At 40.9% G+C, this 20,144-nt stretch overlaps 1 protein-coding gene across 1 annotated transcript in view; it reads left to right on the top strand.

Moving 5' to 3' along the window:
• greb1 (growth regulating estrogen receptor binding 1) overlaps nucleotides 1–20,144 on the top strand; it is a 185,956-nt gene that overhangs the window by 106,110 nt on the left and 59,702 nt on the right. Inside the window, exons 14-19 of the mRNA XM_059981878.1 lie at nucleotides 780–908; nucleotides 4,783–4,899; nucleotides 8,524–8,727; nucleotides 12,249–12,429; nucleotides 16,205–16,391; nucleotides 17,844–17,980. Of these exons, the coding sequence (XP_059837861.1) occupies nucleotides 780–908; nucleotides 4,783–4,899; nucleotides 8,524–8,727; nucleotides 12,249–12,429; nucleotides 16,205–16,391; nucleotides 17,844–17,980 (955 nt within the window). The remainder of the gene's footprint in view (nucleotides 1–779; nucleotides 909–4,782; nucleotides 4,900–8,523; nucleotides 8,728–12,248; nucleotides 12,430–16,204; nucleotides 16,392–17,843; nucleotides 17,981–20,144) is intronic.

Below are 20,144 nucleotides of genomic sequence, written 5' to 3'. Positions count from 1 at the left end.
TAATCCCATTAACAAAAGAGAGAAACTTATTTAAAAAAGATTTTACTTGAACTATTTTCAAAGACAGCGAGCTAGTGGCACTTTTAGTGCCAGAATGTATAGGACTACTCCTGTTTTTCCCTTGGCTCTGTTCTATGCAAACTCTATTCTCCATGCTCTCCCACTGCCCTTCATTAAGTGTTCAGAGAAATTAGTGCAAGGTGGCTGGAGCAGTTTGTGATTTAAGTGTTTTTTTTTAAACCAGGAATCTCAGTTCAATAAAAGGCCCCTATACAACCGGTATTCAACCTAACCAATCTGTTTAACTGGACTTTGGAAGAAATCCTTATGCATAGAGTGCAAGCATGTATTCCTGTATACTTCTGATGTAACTCTGCAGTCAGAATAGGTTACTAATTTGTGGTTGTTGTGCATCATAGCTATATTGAGTCAGTGAGTGAAAAGCAAAACATTGCAGGTGCTGGAAGTCTGAAACTGAAATATCAAATGCTGGCGTTAGTCAGCAGATCAGGGATCATCTGAGGAAGGAGAAGCAAAATTGATGGTTCAAATCAATTATCTTTCATTTGAGCTAAAAGCTTAGGAATCATGTTTTAATTTGTAGTGGAACAGGAGGGTTGGAGTGAATGATAGGAATGTGGGAGCATGGAGAGACTGAGTGGGGTGTTAGTGTTGCCGAAGAGAAGGTGGTGAAGGCATGTTTATCTCTAATGATCTGTCTCTACTTCATTCTAAAAGGTTCCCAACTGTTCCTTTTTACATACCTCTTATTTTTCTAGGGAAATGTCAGGCTGTATTTTTGACTGGAAGAATGCTTGATCCAAAAGAGCATCTGAAAGAAATTAACTATGAGCTTGTCACTGGGAAAATTGGGACACTAGGAGATTTCTTTAGCAGCCTTTGTCCAGGTAAGTTATTGCTGTCACCGGCTTCCCACCCCATTCCTTATTATCTGGTTGCTGGGGAATTGGTTTACATATTTGTGATGTGGGTGTTTATCAGGGTAGGGGTGGAAAAACAGCCTTCATTTTCTGGCCCCACTCCTCTGTGAACTTACTTGACCTGAAATAGCACCTAACAACATCTTGTGTATGAAGGAAGATATGTTTCATTGTCCACATATTCAAGGCTGTGATATTCAGTAATTATACATTAAAATATGTCTTTCTGCCTTGGAACGGATTCTCAGACTGGTATGTTGTCCAAAATAGTAATGGGCCTACTGAAAACTAGAATCAAAATTAGAATTGTAGGAAATCTTCATTATCTTCAGAACCCTCAATATCATTTTGCTGCTGGTTGGATAAAAGAAAGGCCATTTCTCTTCAGGCTGTTATAAGGCACATGTTTAAGTAGATCATTATAGTTGTCCAGGAGCTACAAATAGTACTCGGAACATGTATTGTAAAGTATCCTTGAAAGTGAACCTGTAGATTGTAGAATCTGTTCAGGTAAGCTATCCACACTGGTTCAGGAGCATGATAATTGTAAGGTAATAATTGTTCCTGAACTTGATGGTGTGAGACCTAAGGCTTTTCTACCTCTGCCTGATGGTAGTAGTGAAAGGAAGGCATGGCTCAGATGGTGTGCTCTTTTGTGAAGAATACTGCTTTTGTATGACAGTGCTCCAAGTAAATGTATTCAGTGCTGAGAATGGTTTTGCTTGTGATAGAATAGGTTGCTTACTATAGCCTTCAATGTTCCTGTGCTTTGGTGTTTCCATACCAGGCCATGGTGCAACCAGTTAGGATACTCTCCACTGTGCATCTATTGAAGTTGAAATATTTGATAACATGCCAAATCTGTGCAAACCTCTAAGAAATTAGAGGTGCACTCGTTCTTTCTTTGTGATGAAATTTATGAGTTGGTCTCAAGACTGGTCCTCCAATATGATAACACCGGAAAATCTAAGATACTGACCCTCTGCACCTCCAGACCCCAAATGAGAACTGACTCATGGAACTCCAGCTTCTTCCTCCTGTCATCAAATATTAGCTCTTCTTGGTTTTTGCTGATGTTGACTGGTTTGCTGATGTTGTGGCACCACTCAACCATATTTTCCGTTTCCCTCCTATATGTTGTTTTGTCAGCTCTTTTGATTCGGCCAACAACAGTGATGTTGTCAGCAAACTTAAATACAGCATTGGAGCTGTACTTTTCCACTATAATAGGTTTCAAGTGAGTAAAGCAGGGGCTTAACACAGGGACATGTGGTGTGTCTATGCTGATGGCAAGCGTGGAGGAGATGTTGCTGATCTTTACTAAATGGGGTCTGCCTATGAGCAATTTGAGGATTCAGTTGCACAGGAAGCTATCAAGTTGCAGGTCTTGGAACATATTGAAGAGTTTTAAGGAGATGGTAGTGTTGAATGCTGAGCTGTAGTCAATGAAGAACTTCCTGATGTCATTGTCTAGGAGTTTTGGAGTTGAGTGAAGAGCCAAAGAAATAGTTTCTGTTGTTGTCCTGTGGTGGTGGTGGTAGTTAAACTAATGTTGACCCAGGTTGCTCCTCAGGCAGGAGTTGATATGCTTCATGACCAACCGCTTGAAGTATTTCATCACGGTGTCACAGAATAGTCATTGAAGCAGGTTGCCATATTTTTGGGCACAGGTATGATTGATGTTTGCTTGAAGCAGGGGGCTGCTTTAGACTGCTGAAGTGAGAGGTTGTGGAAGGTTAGTGCTTGAGCAGTTACTTGTTGCGAGTGAGGGCTAGATTTATAAATCGAGTGGGGTCTTTCTGTGAAGCTTGAGATCACTCGGGTTATTAGGCACTCGGGCAAATAAAAAGAAGTTAGGTTTGAGAGGAGCGGGCGGGGTTGGAGTGGGCAGCTGAGGCTTTGGCCCAAGAAGCTTTGCCTACGAGAGGTGAGATTAAGTTAAGTTTCTGGTGTGTTTCTTTCTTTCTTTATCATTGCACAGTTTGAGCAGAGGGAATGACAATCAGGACAGTGGAATTCTCCTCTTGTGGGGCGTGGGAAGACAGAGAGACCTCCGTTACCCCTGACAATTACTCCTGCAAGGAGTGCTTGCAGTGGCAGCTTCCCACATTAGGGAAATGATACTAGAGTTGGACGAACTCTTCATACGGGAATCTAAAGGATCTTTGAAAGGAGATACAGGGAGGTAGTTACACCTAAGATTCATGACACAGGTAACTGAGTCTCCGTTGCTGACTACACTTGTGGCTGTTCCCTCCAATAAAAATATAAATGTTTTGTGTACTATTGGGGATCACAGCCCAGCAGGGGAAAGCAACAGAGTTCATCTCTGGCACAGAGTCAGTTGGTCTCTGTGACTCTGAAAGGAAGTGGGGGGAGAAGATGTGAGCAGTAGTGATTGGACAGGAAGTTCTGTGGTTGATAACGTTATTCCTAGATGAAACAACTCAGACCGAGCCCTTGGCATTCTTGAGGGGGATGAGCAGTCAGAGGCTGTGGTCCAGTGACATAGGCAGGAAAGAGTTTTAGGAGTTAGGTGCTAAGTTAGAGTACAGGACCTCCAGGATTGTGATCTCAGGGACATTTCTGTTTGTCATCTGTATCAGCAATGTGGGTGATAATGTGATAAACTAGATCAGCAAATTTGTGGATGACACCAAGGTTGGGTTGTAGTGGATAATGAGGAAAATATTGAAAGCTTGCAGTGGGATCTGGACCAGCTGGAAAAATGGGAATGGAAAATGACAGATGGAGTTTAATGCTGATTGGTGTGAAGCGTTTCACTTTAGGAGCATCATCTATGGTAGCACATGCATAGTTAATGGTAGGACACTAAGTAGAGTGTGGTAGATGGAGGGATCTGGCAATGCAGATCCATAATTCCTTGGTGTCAAAGTAGACAGGATCCTAAAGAGAGCTTTTGGCACATTGGCCTTCATAAATTAAAATATTGAGTATAGGAGTTGTGATGTTATGTTGAAATAGTCATAGGTTAAGAGTGAAAGGTGAAATATTTAAGGGAAATATAAGGTAGAATGTCTTCACTCAGAGAGTGGTGCGAATGTGGAAATGGTAGATGCAGATTCAATTTGGACATTTAAGAGATGTTCGTATAGGTAAATGGATGGGAGGGCTGTGATCGAGGTGCGGGTTAATGGGTCCAGGTCGAATAACAGTCCAGCACAGATTAGATGGGCTGAGAGGGCTGTTTCTGTGTGGTATTTCTGTATGACTCTAATCTGACAGGTCTTCCATCTGGACAGCCGATTTCCTGGTCCACCTTCAGGATAATGCCATAAAACTTCAGAGGATTATGACTGACATTTCAATTGAACTGTGATCAAGAGAAGAATTTCTCTTGTCATCAACAATAGTGGTACATTTCAAACTCTTATCTGTGGTTACCAACAGTAATTTTAGTTATGAAAAGCTGGACACTCCCCCCCCCCCCCCGCAAAGAAATGTTTTTTTCTATGAAAAGATAGCCAGCAGATAGAACTGATGAGAACTGAACAAAGCAAGAGAATCAGCACTGGAAAGTCTCCTTGGTGTCTCTGGTCAGTGTACAGGAAAAAAAGCAGAAAGCTTTCCGAGAGGGAGTTCTGATCTGTGCTTACTTGATTAAATTTGGGTAAATTAATTCCACTTTGTGTTCAAAGGCCTTGAGAGCAAACTCCGATAACTCCAAAATATATTTTAGATGCATGAGGAATGAAAATAAACGTTATGAATATCAATGTATTCTACAACTGAAAATTTAAATGGCAAGACTATACTTTGTTTATTTGCCACATGTAACAAATATGTTTATCATTTTTGCTTCTGTTGGTACTTTAACCAGATGGAGATCTTGACACACTCTTGGAAAAGTGCACTCTGGTAGAGAATAGTCAAGGTTCTGGTTTCAATGCTTCATTGAAATTTGATGCCTCAGTTGAAGGACCAACAGTTTGTTCAGGTGAGCATCCAATATTCCCATTCAATGAGGGGGCTGCCCCGTGGCTTTATAAGGCATATTGACAAAATATTCCCCAGGCTGCTCCATGAGGTGAGGGAAGAGATTGCTGAGCCTCTGGCTAGGATCTTTATGTCATCATTGTCCATGGGAATGGTACCAGAGGTTTGGAGGGAGGTGAATGTTGTCCCCTTGTTCAAAAAAGGTAGTAGCGATAGTCCAGGTAATTATAGACCAGTGAGCCTTACGTCTGTGGTGGGAAAGCTGTTGGAAAAGATTCTTAGAGATAGAATCTGTGGGCATCTAGAGAATCATGGTCTGATTAGGGACAGTCAGCATGGCTTTGTGAAGGGCAGATCGTGTCTAACAAGCTTGATAGAGTTGTTTGAGGAGGTGACCAGACATATAGATGAGGGTAGTGCAGTGGATGTGATCTACATGGATTTTAGTAAGGCATTTGACAAGTTACCACACAGTAGGCTTATTCAGAAAGTCAGAAGGCATGGGATCCAGGGAAGTTTGTCCGGGTTGATTCAAAATTGGCTTACCTGCAGAAGGCAGAGGATAGTGGTGGAGGGAATACATTTGGATTGGAGGGTTGTGACTAGTGGTATCCTGCAACGATCTGTTCTGGGACCTCTACTTTTCATGATTTTTATTAACGACCTGGATGTAGGGGTAGAAGAGTGGGTTGGCAAGTTTGCAGATGACACAAAGTTTGGTGGTATTGTGGATAGTATTTCTTAAATAAGGGGCTCAAAACTGCTCACAATACTCCAAGTACAGTCTGACCAATGCCTTAGAACATAGAACAATGCAGCACATTACAGGCCCTTCAGCCCATAATGTTGTGCCGACCCCCAAACCCTGCCTCCCATATAACCCCCCACCTTAAATTCCTCTATATACCTGTCTTATATACCTCTTAAACTTGACTAGTGTATCTGTCTCCACCACTGACTCAGGCAGTGCATTACACGCACCAACCAGTCTCTGAGTGAAAAACCTTCCTCTCATATCCCCGTTGAACTTCCCTCCCCTTACCTTAAAGCCATGTTCTCTTGTACTGAGCAGTGGTGCCCTGGGGAAGAGGAGCTGGCTGTCCACTCTGTCTATTCCTCTTAATATCTTGTGCACCTCTATCATGTCTCCTCTCATCCTCCTTCTCTCCAAAGAGTAAAGCCCTAGCTCCCTTAATCTCTGATCAATAATCCATACTTTCTATGCTAGGCAGCATCCTGGTAAATCTCTGTACCTTTTCCAATGCTTCCACATCCTTCCTATAGTGAGGCGAACAGAACTGGACACAGTATTCCAAGTGTGGCCTAACTAGAGTTTTATAGAGCTGCACCATTACCTCTCGTCTCTTGAACGCTATTCCCTCGACTTATGAAAGCTAACACCCCATAAGCTTCCATCTATCTGTGAGGCAACTTTCAGGGATCTCTGGACATGTACCCCACAGATCCCTCTGCTCCTCCACACTACCAAGTATCCTGCCATTTACTTTGTACTCTGCCTTGGAGTCTGTACTTCCAAAGAGTACCTCCTCACACTTCTCCAGGTTGAACTCCATCTGCCACTTTTCAGCCCACTTCTGCATCCTATCAATGTCTCTCTGCAATCTTCAACAATCCCCTACACTATCTACAACAGCACCAACCTTTGTGTCGTCTGCAGACTTGCCAACCCACCCTTCTACCCCCACATCCAGGTCGTTAATAAAAATCACGAAAAATAGAGGTCCCAGAACAGAACCTTGTGGGACACCACTAGTCACAACCCTCCAATCTGAATGTACTCTTCCACCGCAACCCTCTGCCTTCTGCAGGCAAGCCAATTCTGAATCCACCTGGCCAAACTTTCCTGGATCCCATGCCTTCTGACTTTCTGAATAAGCCTAACGTGTGGAACCTTGTCAAAAGCCTTACTGAAATCCATGTAGATCGAATCCACTGCACTACCCTCATCTATATGCCTGGTCACCTCCTCAAAGAACTCTATCAGGCTTGTTAGACACAATCTGCCCTTCACAAAGCCATGCTGACTGTCCCTGATCAGACCATGATTCTCTAAATGCCCACAGATTCTATCTCTAAGAATCCTTTCCAACAGCTTTCCCACCACAGACGTAAGGCTCACTGGTCTATAATTACCTGGTCCATCGCTACTACCTTTTTTGAACAAGGGGACAACATTCGCCTCCCTCCAATCCTCCGGTACCATTCCCGTGGACAACAATGACATAAAGATCCTAGCCAGAGGCTCAGCAATCTCTTCCCTCGCCTCGTGGAGCAGTCTGGGGAATATTCCGTCAGGCCCCGGGGACTTATCCGTCCTAATGTATTTTAACAACTCCCAACACCTCCTCTCCCGTAATATCAACATGCTCCAGAACATCAACCTCACTCATATTGTCCTCACCATCATCGCTCCCTCTCATTGGTGAATACCAAAGAGAAGTATTCACCTCGCTCACTTCCACAGCCTCCAGGCTCATCTTCCCACCTTTCTTTAATCGGTCCTACCTTCACTCCTGTCATCTTTTTGTTCTTCACATAATTGAAGAATGCCTTGGGTTTTCCTTTACCCTACTCGCCAAGGCCTTGATATGCCCCCTTCTTGCTCTTCTCAGCCCCTTCTTAGGCTCCTTTCTTGCTACCCTATATTCCTCAATAGCCCAATCTGATCCTTGCTTCCTAAACCTCATGTATGCTGTCTTCTTCCACCTGACTAGACTTTCCACCTCACTTGTCACCCATGGTTCCTTCACCCTACCATTCTCCATCTTCCTCACCGGGACAAATTTATCCCTAACATCCTGTAAGAGATCCTTAAATATCAACCACATATCCATAGTACATTTCCCTGCAAAAACATCATCCCAATTCACACCCACAAGTTCTAGCCTTCTAGCCTCATAATTTGCCCTTCCCCAATTAAAAATTTTCCTGTCCTCTCTGATTCTATCTTTTTCCATGATAATGCTAAAGGCCAGGAAGCGGTGATCACTGTCCCCCAGATGCTCACCCACTGACAGATCTGTGACCTGACCCGGTTCGTTACCTAATATTAGATCTAGTATGGCATTCCCCCTAGTCGGCCTGTCAACATACTGTGACAGGAATCCATCCTGGACACACTTAACAAACTCTGCCCCATCTAAACCCTTGGAACTAATCAAGTGCTAATCAACATTAAGGAAGTTAAAGTCACCCATAACAACCCTGTTATGTTTGCACCTTTCCAAAATCTGCCTCTCAAAGAAAATACAAAGAAAATAAGATAGAGATGGAAAGACTGGAATTAGAGAATTTGAGAGAAGTGGGTTTGCAGTTAGATGAGAGTTGTGGTCATAAGTTTTATTATGTAAATGACAATGAAGGAATATTCAGAAAACAGTTGGAATCTGTTCTACAATTTAAAAAATATTGGTAGTATTTCTTTCATGTCGCATGGTTTCACCTTATACTAGTTAGTATTATATGGGGAATAAGATCTATTCTATCTGATTATAGTTTTTGTTGTCAATGTAGTCTGTCATATTCAGTGACCCAGTAAATTCAATAAATTGAACTTTTAAGAGCAGTGATTAATATTTTCTATTTTAATTTTTATATCCACTAGCCACAATTTCAAACAAAGAAACATGTCATATTCATCCCATACAACTTGCTGCAGCTCGAAAGCTGTTATCTCATGTCTGCGCAATTGCTGATTCCAGCACACAAAATCTGGATCTGGGCTCCTTTGAGAAGGTGGACTTCCTTATTTTGGTGCCTCCATCAGAAGTGGCTTACCAGCAGACAGTGCAGCGTGTCAGGCAATCAGGTAATGTTACAGTTTCATTCTTAAATTTATGTTTCAGCTTTAAGTTTCACCTTTCTCACTTTTGGGCTCACTGGCAGGGTCAGCATTCATTGCCCATCCATATTTGGATTGAGAAGCAGGCGACGAGTCACCTCTTAACACACTGCACTCACTCAAGTGAATACCTCTCTAAGACCCTGCAATGTCACCAGAATTCTGATACTTTTCATCGGGATAGAGTTAGATCTGTAGGTGGTGATGCTCCCACATGCCTTCTGTGGCTGATCCTTTTTGTAGAGGTGGTGAGTTTGGGAAGAATTGTCAGGAATATCCCAAGTGAGTAACTGTGGTGTATTTTGTAGATGGTCAAATGGCAGCTACAGTTCTCTATAGTGGAGAGAGTGAATGTTTCAGTGGTGGACGAGTTTCAGCCAATTGGGCTTCTGCCTAAATGGAAAAGTTTTGAAAAATGAGGAAGCAAGTCTCTTGCTGCAGAATACTTGCCCTCTGACTTGCTCTTGAAGGCACAGTAACTTTGGGTTTTTTTGGAAAAAGGTTTTTTCATGATTAATTTCAGGATATTGACACAACTGCTTAGAATTTGAATGTTAAAAGCTACTCACATCTGCTTAAGCTTGAGTGTTTGTAGACTATACAGCTTTAGGCCTGCAATTCTTTGTTATTGGGTCACAATGTGCAACACTGAACACAGTGCTTTCAGAGTCATCTAATTTATTGATCACACGGGAGATTGAAGTGCTCGCTGAACAACAAAATTGTCTTGTCCTTCTTTCTCTCCTAGGATTGTTCAATAAAGCATTTCTGTGAGAAAGGGATTTTGCTGAATTGAAAAACAAACTGTTTTAGGTACATTAGTAATGAAGACTTTGCAAACCGTAATGAGTCCAGGAAACATGAAATTGTAGCCTACCACATCCAACACTCCCACAACTAATGACGGTTGAGCCACTAAAGTCCCTTTTCAAGTACACTGCAACAGAACTTGTGTGCCAGCTCACCCTCTATTGTTCAGGTAGCTGAGTTGTCCTTTCCTCTAGCTCTGGGTACAGAGCATTTATTCTATAAATTCAATAAATAACAATTCAATAAGCCTGAGCAAGCCTCCAGGCTAATCTCCACAGTGTGAAGGCTGTCTTTATCTGAGTCAGTGTGACGTATGTGTCAGATCAAGTAAAGGTCGTTTCATTTTGTTCTCTTGCTGCTTGATCATTGTATTCCTGGTTGGACATCTGGCTTTCTAAAAAGGGTAAAATACAAGGCATGGTTATAAGTGAACGAACTAGTTGAAACACTATAAAGTAAAGCACAGAGCTAAGTTGAAGCACTGAGATATATAGATGTCTTGATGTTCTGATTTCCCAAAACGGCGCTGGTGAGATACAGTGATGCTTTCTGGGTAGCTACTACCATTTCTAACTGTTGTACCAAATATACTTTCTCTGGACTACAATCACTAATCATGGCGCACCGGAATCAATACTTGTTTGGGGCCTGGCCCTCTGGTCGGTGCTGCCATCCAGTGCTCGCTCAGTGGAAGAACAAGATGGACCAGGACTGGTACTTGAGATACAGGTTTCACCTGCTATCCAAAGGTAGAGCATTCCTTTGAAACCGTTTGTAAGCCAAAATGTTGTAAAGCGAAGAAGCAATTACCATTAATTTATATGGGAAAAATTTGTGAGCATTCCCAGACCCAAAAAATAACCTACGAAATCAAACCAAATAACACATAAAATCTAAAATAACACTTGTATGTACGGTGTAGTTTCACTTATCAAAATCGGGAAGACAGCGAGCCAAAATCGATGTGGAGAAAAAAAACGTACGTGCCGTACATGCATACATACGTACATGCGTACACACGTACATGCATATGCACATACACACATGTGCAAACAACTGCCCGCACAAGGCTTCACGGTCATTGTAGTCTTTCTTAGCGTAAACACATGTATAAAGCGGGTGTCTTTTTTTCGTAAAAGCGAAAATCGTCTTTGGTTAGTGAAAACAGGTACTAATGTAGGTCTTTCCTAACAGTGAGCTGTTTTTTGTGGGGAGGCAGGATTTGGGGGTTTATGATCATGCTGCCTTCCTTTTTCTTCTTCTTGGCTTCTAGCTACCCGCAGAATTGAGGAATTTCAGACTTGTATACTTTGATAATAAAATGAACTTTTGAACAAAGCAGCAGAATTAGGCCTTTCGTCCCATTGAGTCTCCTCTGCCATTTGATCATGGTTGATCCATTTCCCTCTCAATCCCATTCATTACCTTCTCCCCGTAACCTTTCACACCCTGACTTATCAAGAATCTATCAACCTCCGTCTTAAAAATACCCAATGACTTGGCCTCCACAGCCACCTCTGATAATGAATTCTACAGATTCATCACCCTCTGGCTAAAGAAGTTCTAAATGGACGTCAGTCTACCCTGGACCTAGACTCCCCCACTATTGAAACATCCTCAATACATCCATTCTATCCATTCATGTTGGTTGAATGAGAATTAAATTGAATGAGAATGAATTTGAACTTGAATCCGCAGCCTGTAATGTCCCTTTGGGAGTTGTGCTTTTGAATAGTCTGTACAACCTGACATTTTGTGGTATCCTGAAGGAGTCAGCGAGCTGGACTCTCAAGAATGCAGTTATGGCTGCAGCAGCCATTGTTGGAACAGTACACAGACTGGATTGAAACCGGGTCTGGTCGAAACTTCGATTAGGTTTGAAGCTTCAGGCCAGATTGAAGCGGGAGGGCCTGGGCTCAAGAGTGAAAAATAAACTGATGTTTAGCCCTTTTAAGTGTCGCGCTAGATCAAAGTGATTAAGGCATCCAGGCTAAGGGCAAGGGAATAACCGATGCTCAGCTCACTATTCCGAGATGCTCCGTAGCCATGTAACCACTTTTGGGGATTTTCTGGTTCATAGTGTGTGTTATTTATTTACTTTTTTACTGTTTGCACGATTTGTACTTTTCTCACACATTAGATGTTTCACAATCTTTGTGTGAAGTTTTACATGAATTCTATTGTGTTCCTCTGTTTTGTGGCTGCCTGCAAGAAGATGAATTTCAAACTTGTATGTGCTATATGCTTTGATTGAAAAAGTACTTTGATCTTTGAATATTCTGAATACACATTAATAGCTTAGGTCATTCCAGTTTGTCTAAATAGTGCCCTTGTGTCCTTCCAGCAAGCTGCAGTTCAAGCAGCACACAGTGATGTCCAAAGACAGTTAACAGCATGTGCAGCTGTGTTCAGTGAAGTGCATTTGGCACAGATTGTGCTTATTAAAGAAGAATATTTTTAACCTCCAAAAAATTAATGTTTTAATGTAGGTCTTTCCTCCCAGTTAGGAATTGCATTTGATAATTTTTTTTTATGTAAACTATGTTTGGCATTTAAAACAGGTCAACAGATTCTAATCATGGGCAATTATTCTGAGAGGACTACTTAAAGCAAATCTGCACCAGAAGTATTGCTTTTGCATTCACTGATATTTCATCTTGTTTATTGTTGTTTTGCAGGGATCTTGGGGGAACTTGGATTAGAGGCCGAATCTGTAGCAGATCAGTGTGCAGAACATTATATTATGAAGCTTACTGCAGAAGCTCAGAGCAAGTTTGAAGCTTTTCAGCAAAGAGTATTAAACAGCCCTTACACACTATTCATCCTGATCCATGACCATGCACATTGGGATTTGACAAGGTGAATGTCTGACATATATTTCACTCTTTGGAGTTCTATGAAAAAGATCCTGATTTTTTTTCTGTCTGTGGGATGATTGTGACTCTACTATATCCACAATTTGAATTGCAGTCCACTCACATGCTTTTGTTTATTATAACTTAGTTTGTGAGCTTGCATCGTATTCCTTGGGTCTTGTTCAGTTTGTGGGGTTGTTCTTGAATGTGCCTTATTCTGCGACTGTTGACTGATGTCTGACATTAATATGTACTGGTTGTCACCTTCCCCACTACCGCTACACCCTTCATCCAGTGCCTGCCACTGGACTCCTGTACTCTCACTTAGCTGGAGTCCTGAAACAACACTGTAATGTGCTTAATATTGGATTAGTTGTGAAACCCATACTGTGTTTTAATTCCTCTTGATTTTGCATTTTATATACAGTGAACTGCTTAATGTCTCTTGTGTTAAGAATGTTCAAGACATTTTTGTACATAATCACGTGTGTATAATCATGGTATTTAAAAATATCTTATAACATTTATGGGATGAAAAAATACTTAGTGATGAAAGCATGACGTGTTCTTGGAAATACAGTCAATTTATAGTCTCAATCTGTATGATATATCACTGTAAATAATAGTTGTAGTCAGAAAACTTTGTCATGTTCTTTCTTTGTATTTCAGATTTATAGTAAATAATGACACCAGTTAGGGGATTCCATGTGTATCAAAGGCAACATAATAAAATTTACAAACAAGAGAAAATCTGCAGATGCTGGAAATCTGAGCAACACACACACACACACACACACAAAATGCTGGAGAAACTCAGCAGGCCAGGCAGCATCTATGGAAAAAAGTACAGTTGATGTTTCAGGCCAAAACCCTTTGGCAGGACTAAATTACAAAATTTAGTTTTGTTACTTTTCAGGCTTGGGTTGCATACTAATATGCTTTAGCAGCGGTGGTCTGGACATCAGTAATGAAATTTGTCGCTAACATCTAAATAAGGATGTGAGATGTGTGGCATGCTTTTCATTCAGATAATCTGATACAAATTTTTTCTTTCTTTCCTTTCTCAAACTATATTTTGGACTGTCTCGGTTAAATGGTTAAATGGTGCTCTGCTATTGATTCTGAGTTGGTGACGTGTTTTTTCTTTTTAAAAACAGATTGTACCCCGTGATTTTAAGTGTAGATTCGTAAACAATGTTTTCATAAGCAAAAATAGTGCAGTGCCATTGCTAATGCGTGTTTATAGCGGTTAGAGCTGTTTTAACAAATGTTATCACCATTAATATCTGAAAAAAGCCTCTTGCTATGTCTGTTGGAAACATCAAACAGAGCATCACATGATATAACTGTGATATGGTTAAATGTGCCAGTGATTTAGAAAAGGTGATATTGATGCTTCGAGGGATATTTGCTAATACCTGCAGTAATGAGTGGAAGATTTCTGTAGAATATTTGATCATATAGAATATGTACAGATTTCTTTATGTTTGAGAGATAAATGTTGGCCAGGCCAGTAATGCTCTCTTTTCAGAAATACCTTTTGCACCTTTTACATTCACCTGATCAGGCCTCAGTTTAACATGGTGGATAACAGCATTGGCAGATCAGCCTTATTCTTGTTCTGCCAAGTATTTGTAGTCACAGCTTTTTGTGAAATATCATGAGATGTATGAATATATCATACAATCTTTCTGGCTTTTGCATTTGAGAATGATGCCACCTAAAATGCTAATGGACAATCTTGCATCATTGCATGAAAATTGCATACTTAAAATTTGGGGCTTAGTAGTCTGATCCACCATTTTAAAGTTGCTGCTGCTTGTCTGTTTAAGGCCCATGTCAATCTACACATACTTTATTTTTACTTCAGTATTACTTTTTGAAGAGGCTGTTTCTATATTGTTTGTTATAACAGAATTTTGGAATTGTATGTTATTAAGCTGGCATAACAGTGGTTGGGTGCATTGAGACTATTATAAATTGAGTAGAGAGTTGACTGATCTGGTGTTACGGTAATTTGTTTTACGCCTTCTTTTGAGCATTGGTGTTCAGAAATTAAGTAAAATCAACTCTTGTCCAAGTGTTGGGAAAGGGAAATTTAATTTTACTGCTTCTAGATATCGATCAGCCAATCTCTAACTGATAGATTTAAGCTTGCTGATGACACCACAGTTGTAGGCTGAATCAAAGGTGGTGATGAACCAGTGTACAAGAGGGAGGTTGAAAATCTGGCAGAGTGTGCCATAACAATAACCTCTTAAACAATGTTAAAGAGCTGATTATAGACTTAGGGAGAAGGAAACCAGAGGTCCATGAGCCAGTCCTCATTGCAGGAGCAGAGGTGGAGATAGTCAGCAACTTTAAACTCCTCGGTCTTATTATTTTTGGGGACCTGTCCTGGGCCCAGCACTATGTGCAGTTACAAAGAGAGCACGGCCATGCCTCTACTTGCTTGTGAAGATTTGGCATGACATCTAAAACATTATATATATATAGTGTAGATGCGTAGTGGAGTGTGTATTGACTGGCTACATCACAGCCTAGTACGGAAACACCAATGACCTTGAATGGAAAATCCTACAAAAAGTAATGGATATGGCCAATCATTGAGCACATCTACACAAAACGTTGCAGGAAAACAGCATCCACTATCGGGCTCGCTCCACCTAGGACACGCTCTCTTCTCGCTGCCTCCATCAGGAAGAAGGAACAAGAGTCTCAGGACTCACACCACCAGGTTCAGGAATAGTTATAACTCCTCAACCATCAGGCTCTTGAGCAAAAGCAGATAACTTCACTCAACTTCATTGAAATGTTCCCACTACTAAAAGATTCGCTTTCAAGGACTCTTCAGCTCATGTTCTTGAAATTTATTACAATTATCTCTTCTTTTTGTATTTGCAGAGTTTTTTGTTTTTTGTACTCTGGTTGAACACCGTAGGTGGGTGGTCTTTGATTGATGATTCTGCTATGGCTGTAGATATATTGAGTGTGTCCACGTGAAACTGTATCTCAGAGCTGTATTCATTTTATTTATTTATTGTGATACAGCATGGAATAGGCCCTTCCAGTCCTTCAAGCTGCATCGCCCTGCAATTCCCCCCCCCCTCCCCCCCGTTTTAATCCTAGCCTAGGCACAGGAAAATTTAAATTGCCTAATTAACCAACCAACCATTATGTATTCGGACCGTGGGAGGAAACCAGAGCTCCCGGAGGAATCCCATGTGGTCACAGGGAGAACGGACAAACTCCTTACAGGCAGTGGCAGGAATTTACCCAGGTCACTGGTATTGTAAAGCATTGTCCCAACCACTGTGCTGCCATGCCATCCCATATGGTGACGTATATATACTTTGATAATAAATTTACTTTGAATTGATCCCAACTTGTGGACTTTGAGTAATGGAAGTCATGAAGCAGGTTGTTGCAATGCTGGTACTAAAAGCAGTACTTTTCAGGGAAGGCAATTTGTTATGTTACAATAAACAGCAAATGGATTTCTCAACTAATGTGCTCAGTTAACATAGGCAGTGTGCATTTGGCACATTTGTACTTAATTTGCCTTTTTAACATAAATAACATAAAATTGGTTGCTCTTTCATTTGCAGCATCTTTACTCTTTAAGCAAACACCCAGCATTTTGCTTTTCTTGGAATTTGTTTGCCCTACTTTATTTTCCTTGTTCCTGCTGTAGTTGTGTCTCATTTTTGCTGTACCAGGACTTGTATATACTGAATGATCTCACTAATTCACATTTCTGTGTTTTGTCCTGATTTTAGTGGAGGAGCAGTTTCACAAAATGAACCATTCCTGGGTGTGGCAGACAGAATCATAAACTGCAAGGAAATGAAAGAAGCACTGAATGTCTTAACTCTCCAAGTTACATCGTTCCCCTTTGCTTTCCAAACGCAGCAGACTTGCATCAGTCCCTACAATGAGATCCACTGGCCTTCATCCTGGAACAATGTAAATGTTACTGATCTTTACCATTCCTAAGACATAAATATTTTTCAGTATTGCTTTAATAGTGTCAGAGCAAATTAAGAGGTCCAAGTCCTTTTTCACCAGTTTTTAGAGCTGGGGTTTAAAGGATTGCTAAAACAACACTCGACAACGATTTTTTTTTCCAAGTGTTACTTTGTCAAAAATTTCTTTTGTTTTTGATAGACGACTTGAAGCTGAACACAAATATAATATACTTGTTGCACGTAGGAATTTGGAGAAACAAGATATTAACTTTTATTGAATATAATGCATTTAATTGCATGATGGTGCTGATACTTTGCAATAGTTCAAAACATTTTTAGCATAGTTGTTGATAATTTTCATTTGTACTCAGTGTCTGAGGATTCTTGCTTAAGTGTCCAACAATAATCAACCAGCATTTGCCCTGATACTGTTTCTTCATGACTGCAATGTCCTGGTGAAACCTTTCACCACAGTCATCACGGACAACACCAAGGCTTGCAGGGAAGAAGTCTAAGTAAGAATGCAGAAAGTGTATCTCTAACGACATGTTGCACTTCAAGATTTTGTATGCTTCAAACATGTTGTCAACAGGCTGCACACAGTTTGGTGTTCTGTAGTTGCCAAGAAAATTTTCAACAACATCCTTGAATGACTTCCTTGAGATTTTCTCTGGTCCCACCAGAAGTTCTTTGAATTGCCTGTCATTGATGTCCCTGTTTGATTTGTGGACCACCAAAAATGCCTTCCTTAGTCTTGCCATCATTTATTCTGACTTGAATTATGAATTGAAATAACAAATATAGGCAATTTCAATAAATGGTGTTAGAGATGAAAATTTCATGGCGATTTTCCTGATCAGCAGCCCAAAATTCATAAGACACAGACAAAACTATTCAGGAAGCAAAATCTTTGTGGTCCAGTGAATGGAAAAAGTAAATATTCTACCTTTTGTAGACAAGGTGGGTAAAATGGCACTGGCTTGTATTTTGTTCCTGTCACTAAACCAAAATTCCTGTGACACATAATTGTTTACAAAATAAAGGCCAAGCATGTGAATGGAGACTCTGCATCAGGACTGAGAGTGTTCAGGCAGGATAGACGGTATAAAGAGGTGAGACAGAGCGATGAAACGGGCTGGTAGATGATTGGTGGAAGCACGTGATGGGCAGATTGAATGAGAGGATGGTGGAGCCACCTAGCTCCCGCTTTGTCTGGTTGCCCCTAATACCCATTGGTTTCTGTCTCAAAACTTGTCTGTCTCTTGTGGGTATTTTTTTGCATACACACAAATCATTAAATGTCCAGATTAACAGAAACATACTGTTCTCATTTCTGTGGGTAATTTAACACTTAATTATTATATTTGAATTCTGAGGCTTAGTCTTTTTTCTGTAAAATATTTGGTAGTTAATTGATGGTGTGCAACTTCTTCTGTTCTTTGTCTTGTAGAGAGTGAACTTGTATCAGGAAAACAGCAAGTATTTTGGGCTTTCAGACTTCATTGATTCCACATACTCAGGTCACAGACTTCCATTGTTGAGATATGACAGTTCATTTGAGATTATGGTTACTGCAGTACAAGAAAGGTAGGTAATTAATATAGTTTCATGGTCAACAAAACTAGCTAATACCAGAGGTCACATCAAACCTGTATGGTTATCTCAATCATTTGCGAGGACTTACTACAAGAGAGGAGAAGGAGAACTTCACTAACTTATGGCTATATCCACTCATGGGGGGAAGCTTTGGGAGTAACACCCAATGAAAGGTCTGGAGCTGGAGTTCCTAAGGTCCTATGTTGAGTTTAGTTCTGACTGGCAATTTCAGAGATGCTGCTGGTGCCAAACTGTATCGGCACCTGACATTCTTCTTGATTCACCAGCTGCATATAGAGGGGGAGCCTCCTGGATGGGCAGCAGCTTGCTCTCCATATCATACTGCCCTGGCTTGCATACCGACCTCAATGCAGACAGCAAGGTACAACATTCATGGTCGATCCCGACCGATAGTATACATAGGACAAGAGAAAAGGTAGCACAGAACAAGCTGCAACTTCATGAGCTTTTCACTGCAGTTGTAAGATATTACTTACAAAGCAATATTTGAACAGACTGAATGTACTTTCACCTCATGTTTTACACATTTCTCTGATTTTTCATTTTTGCTTTGGAAACCATTGTAAGAAGATTGAAATGCTTTGTAATTGTTATTGCAGGAACATGTTTTTATTTCTATGTTAACTTTATAATTAAGCACTGCAGTAAATACTCATTTTTCACTGTTGCACTAGAGAGGACAGAACATCCTCAGATAGAATATTCAGTATATGATATAACACTGCAGTGGGTGGTATTTGCCCGGAAGGAATATCCAGCATACAGTGTCACATTGGGGTGGACAGAATGTGCTCAGTGTGAAATGGTCAGTAATGATGACTTGGGAGGACAGAACATGAGGTTCAGCATGAACAATTTGGAATGTTCAGAATATGATTTCACACTACAATTGGCAGCATAATTACACATTGAAATGTTAACTTGATTATTTCGGAGTGGAGCAGATGACAAAATGTTACCTCGAACCCTATTGGAGGCAAGAGCAGAAATCGCCAGGGCCCTAGCAAAGGTATTTATAACATCCTCAGTGACTGGAGAGGTACCAGAGGATTGGAGAATAGCCACTGTTTTTCCAGTTGTTATGAACCCCGTAACTGGGTCACTTACCAGCAAAGATAGAGACGTCTGTTGAAGTCTGATGATACTATTTATAAGCATTTATTAGTAAAAATACACAAAAATAATATCAATGCAAATATACAGATAATATACGTTGTCAATACTAAATCTAAATGTGCAGGTATAATAATAATCAATAAGAAATAAGCACTATTGTTGTCTAGGGGATAATGTATTGTCCGATGGAAATATAAAGTTCACTCAGTTCATGAGGCTGCAGCCGTTGGGGACTGCTGTGTTGTAATTGTTGGAGAGAGAGAGAGATTTGGGAGAAAAACTTGCCGGCTTTCCTTTATGATTTCGATCCGTCGGTGTCTCGTTGGTGTGGCCATTCAAGTGTGGCCTCTCCTTTAGCTAAACCGTTCTTCCGTGATGAGCTTGCCCCCCCCAGGCAAGGGAGGACGCACATGAGCTCTCACCAGCTTTCGCTATTAAACGCTGTCACAGGATTTCCAGCGTTTCTCCTGGTGCTTCTAAAGAGGTTGTTCCCCAGACCCATCTTTTATCCTTACTCACAGGGTCTCAGATTTCAATCAGGTTGGGATGATGCAATCCCTCATCCAGACCACTCTGGTTGTCCCCTGAGGGTTTTCAATGAATAGTACAGTACTCAATACACAATTCCGTCTCCAAGAGACAATGGCCATTATCAGTGGTTCCATTCCCCCGAGTTCTAAGTTCCCCTGATCCTCCCAGTTACTCTCTGGGCAACTCCCTTCCGGAGTAAACTCAACCCTGCCAACCCAGCAGACTTCTTCAAGGTAATGGCATCCTTTTCATCTAGGACTGCCCTCATTTCATTATTGGGAACACATTTAATATTTTCAACTTCTTCAAACAGTTCTGTCAACCAGACAGATCATCCATGTCCAACCCTGGATCTTCTAACAGCCTTATCTGTTTCTCATTTTTACTCTGTGCCTCTATAAATTTCCTCCTGGCTAAGGACAGGTCTACCTCCTCTCCCATACTCTTTTTCACCTCCCTATTCTCCGTTTTACCACCCTCTAACCCT

Source organism: Hypanus sabinus, chromosome 10 (assembly GCF_030144855.1).
Source record: "Hypanus sabinus isolate sHypSab1 chromosome 10, sHypSab1.hap1, whole genome shotgun sequence".
NCBI lineage: Eukaryota > Metazoa > Chordata > Chondrichthyes > Myliobatiformes > Dasyatidae > Hypanus > Hypanus sabinus.
The sequence above is the reverse complement of the archived record's forward strand: the minus strand, read 5'-3'. Positions and strand labels throughout refer to the sequence as shown.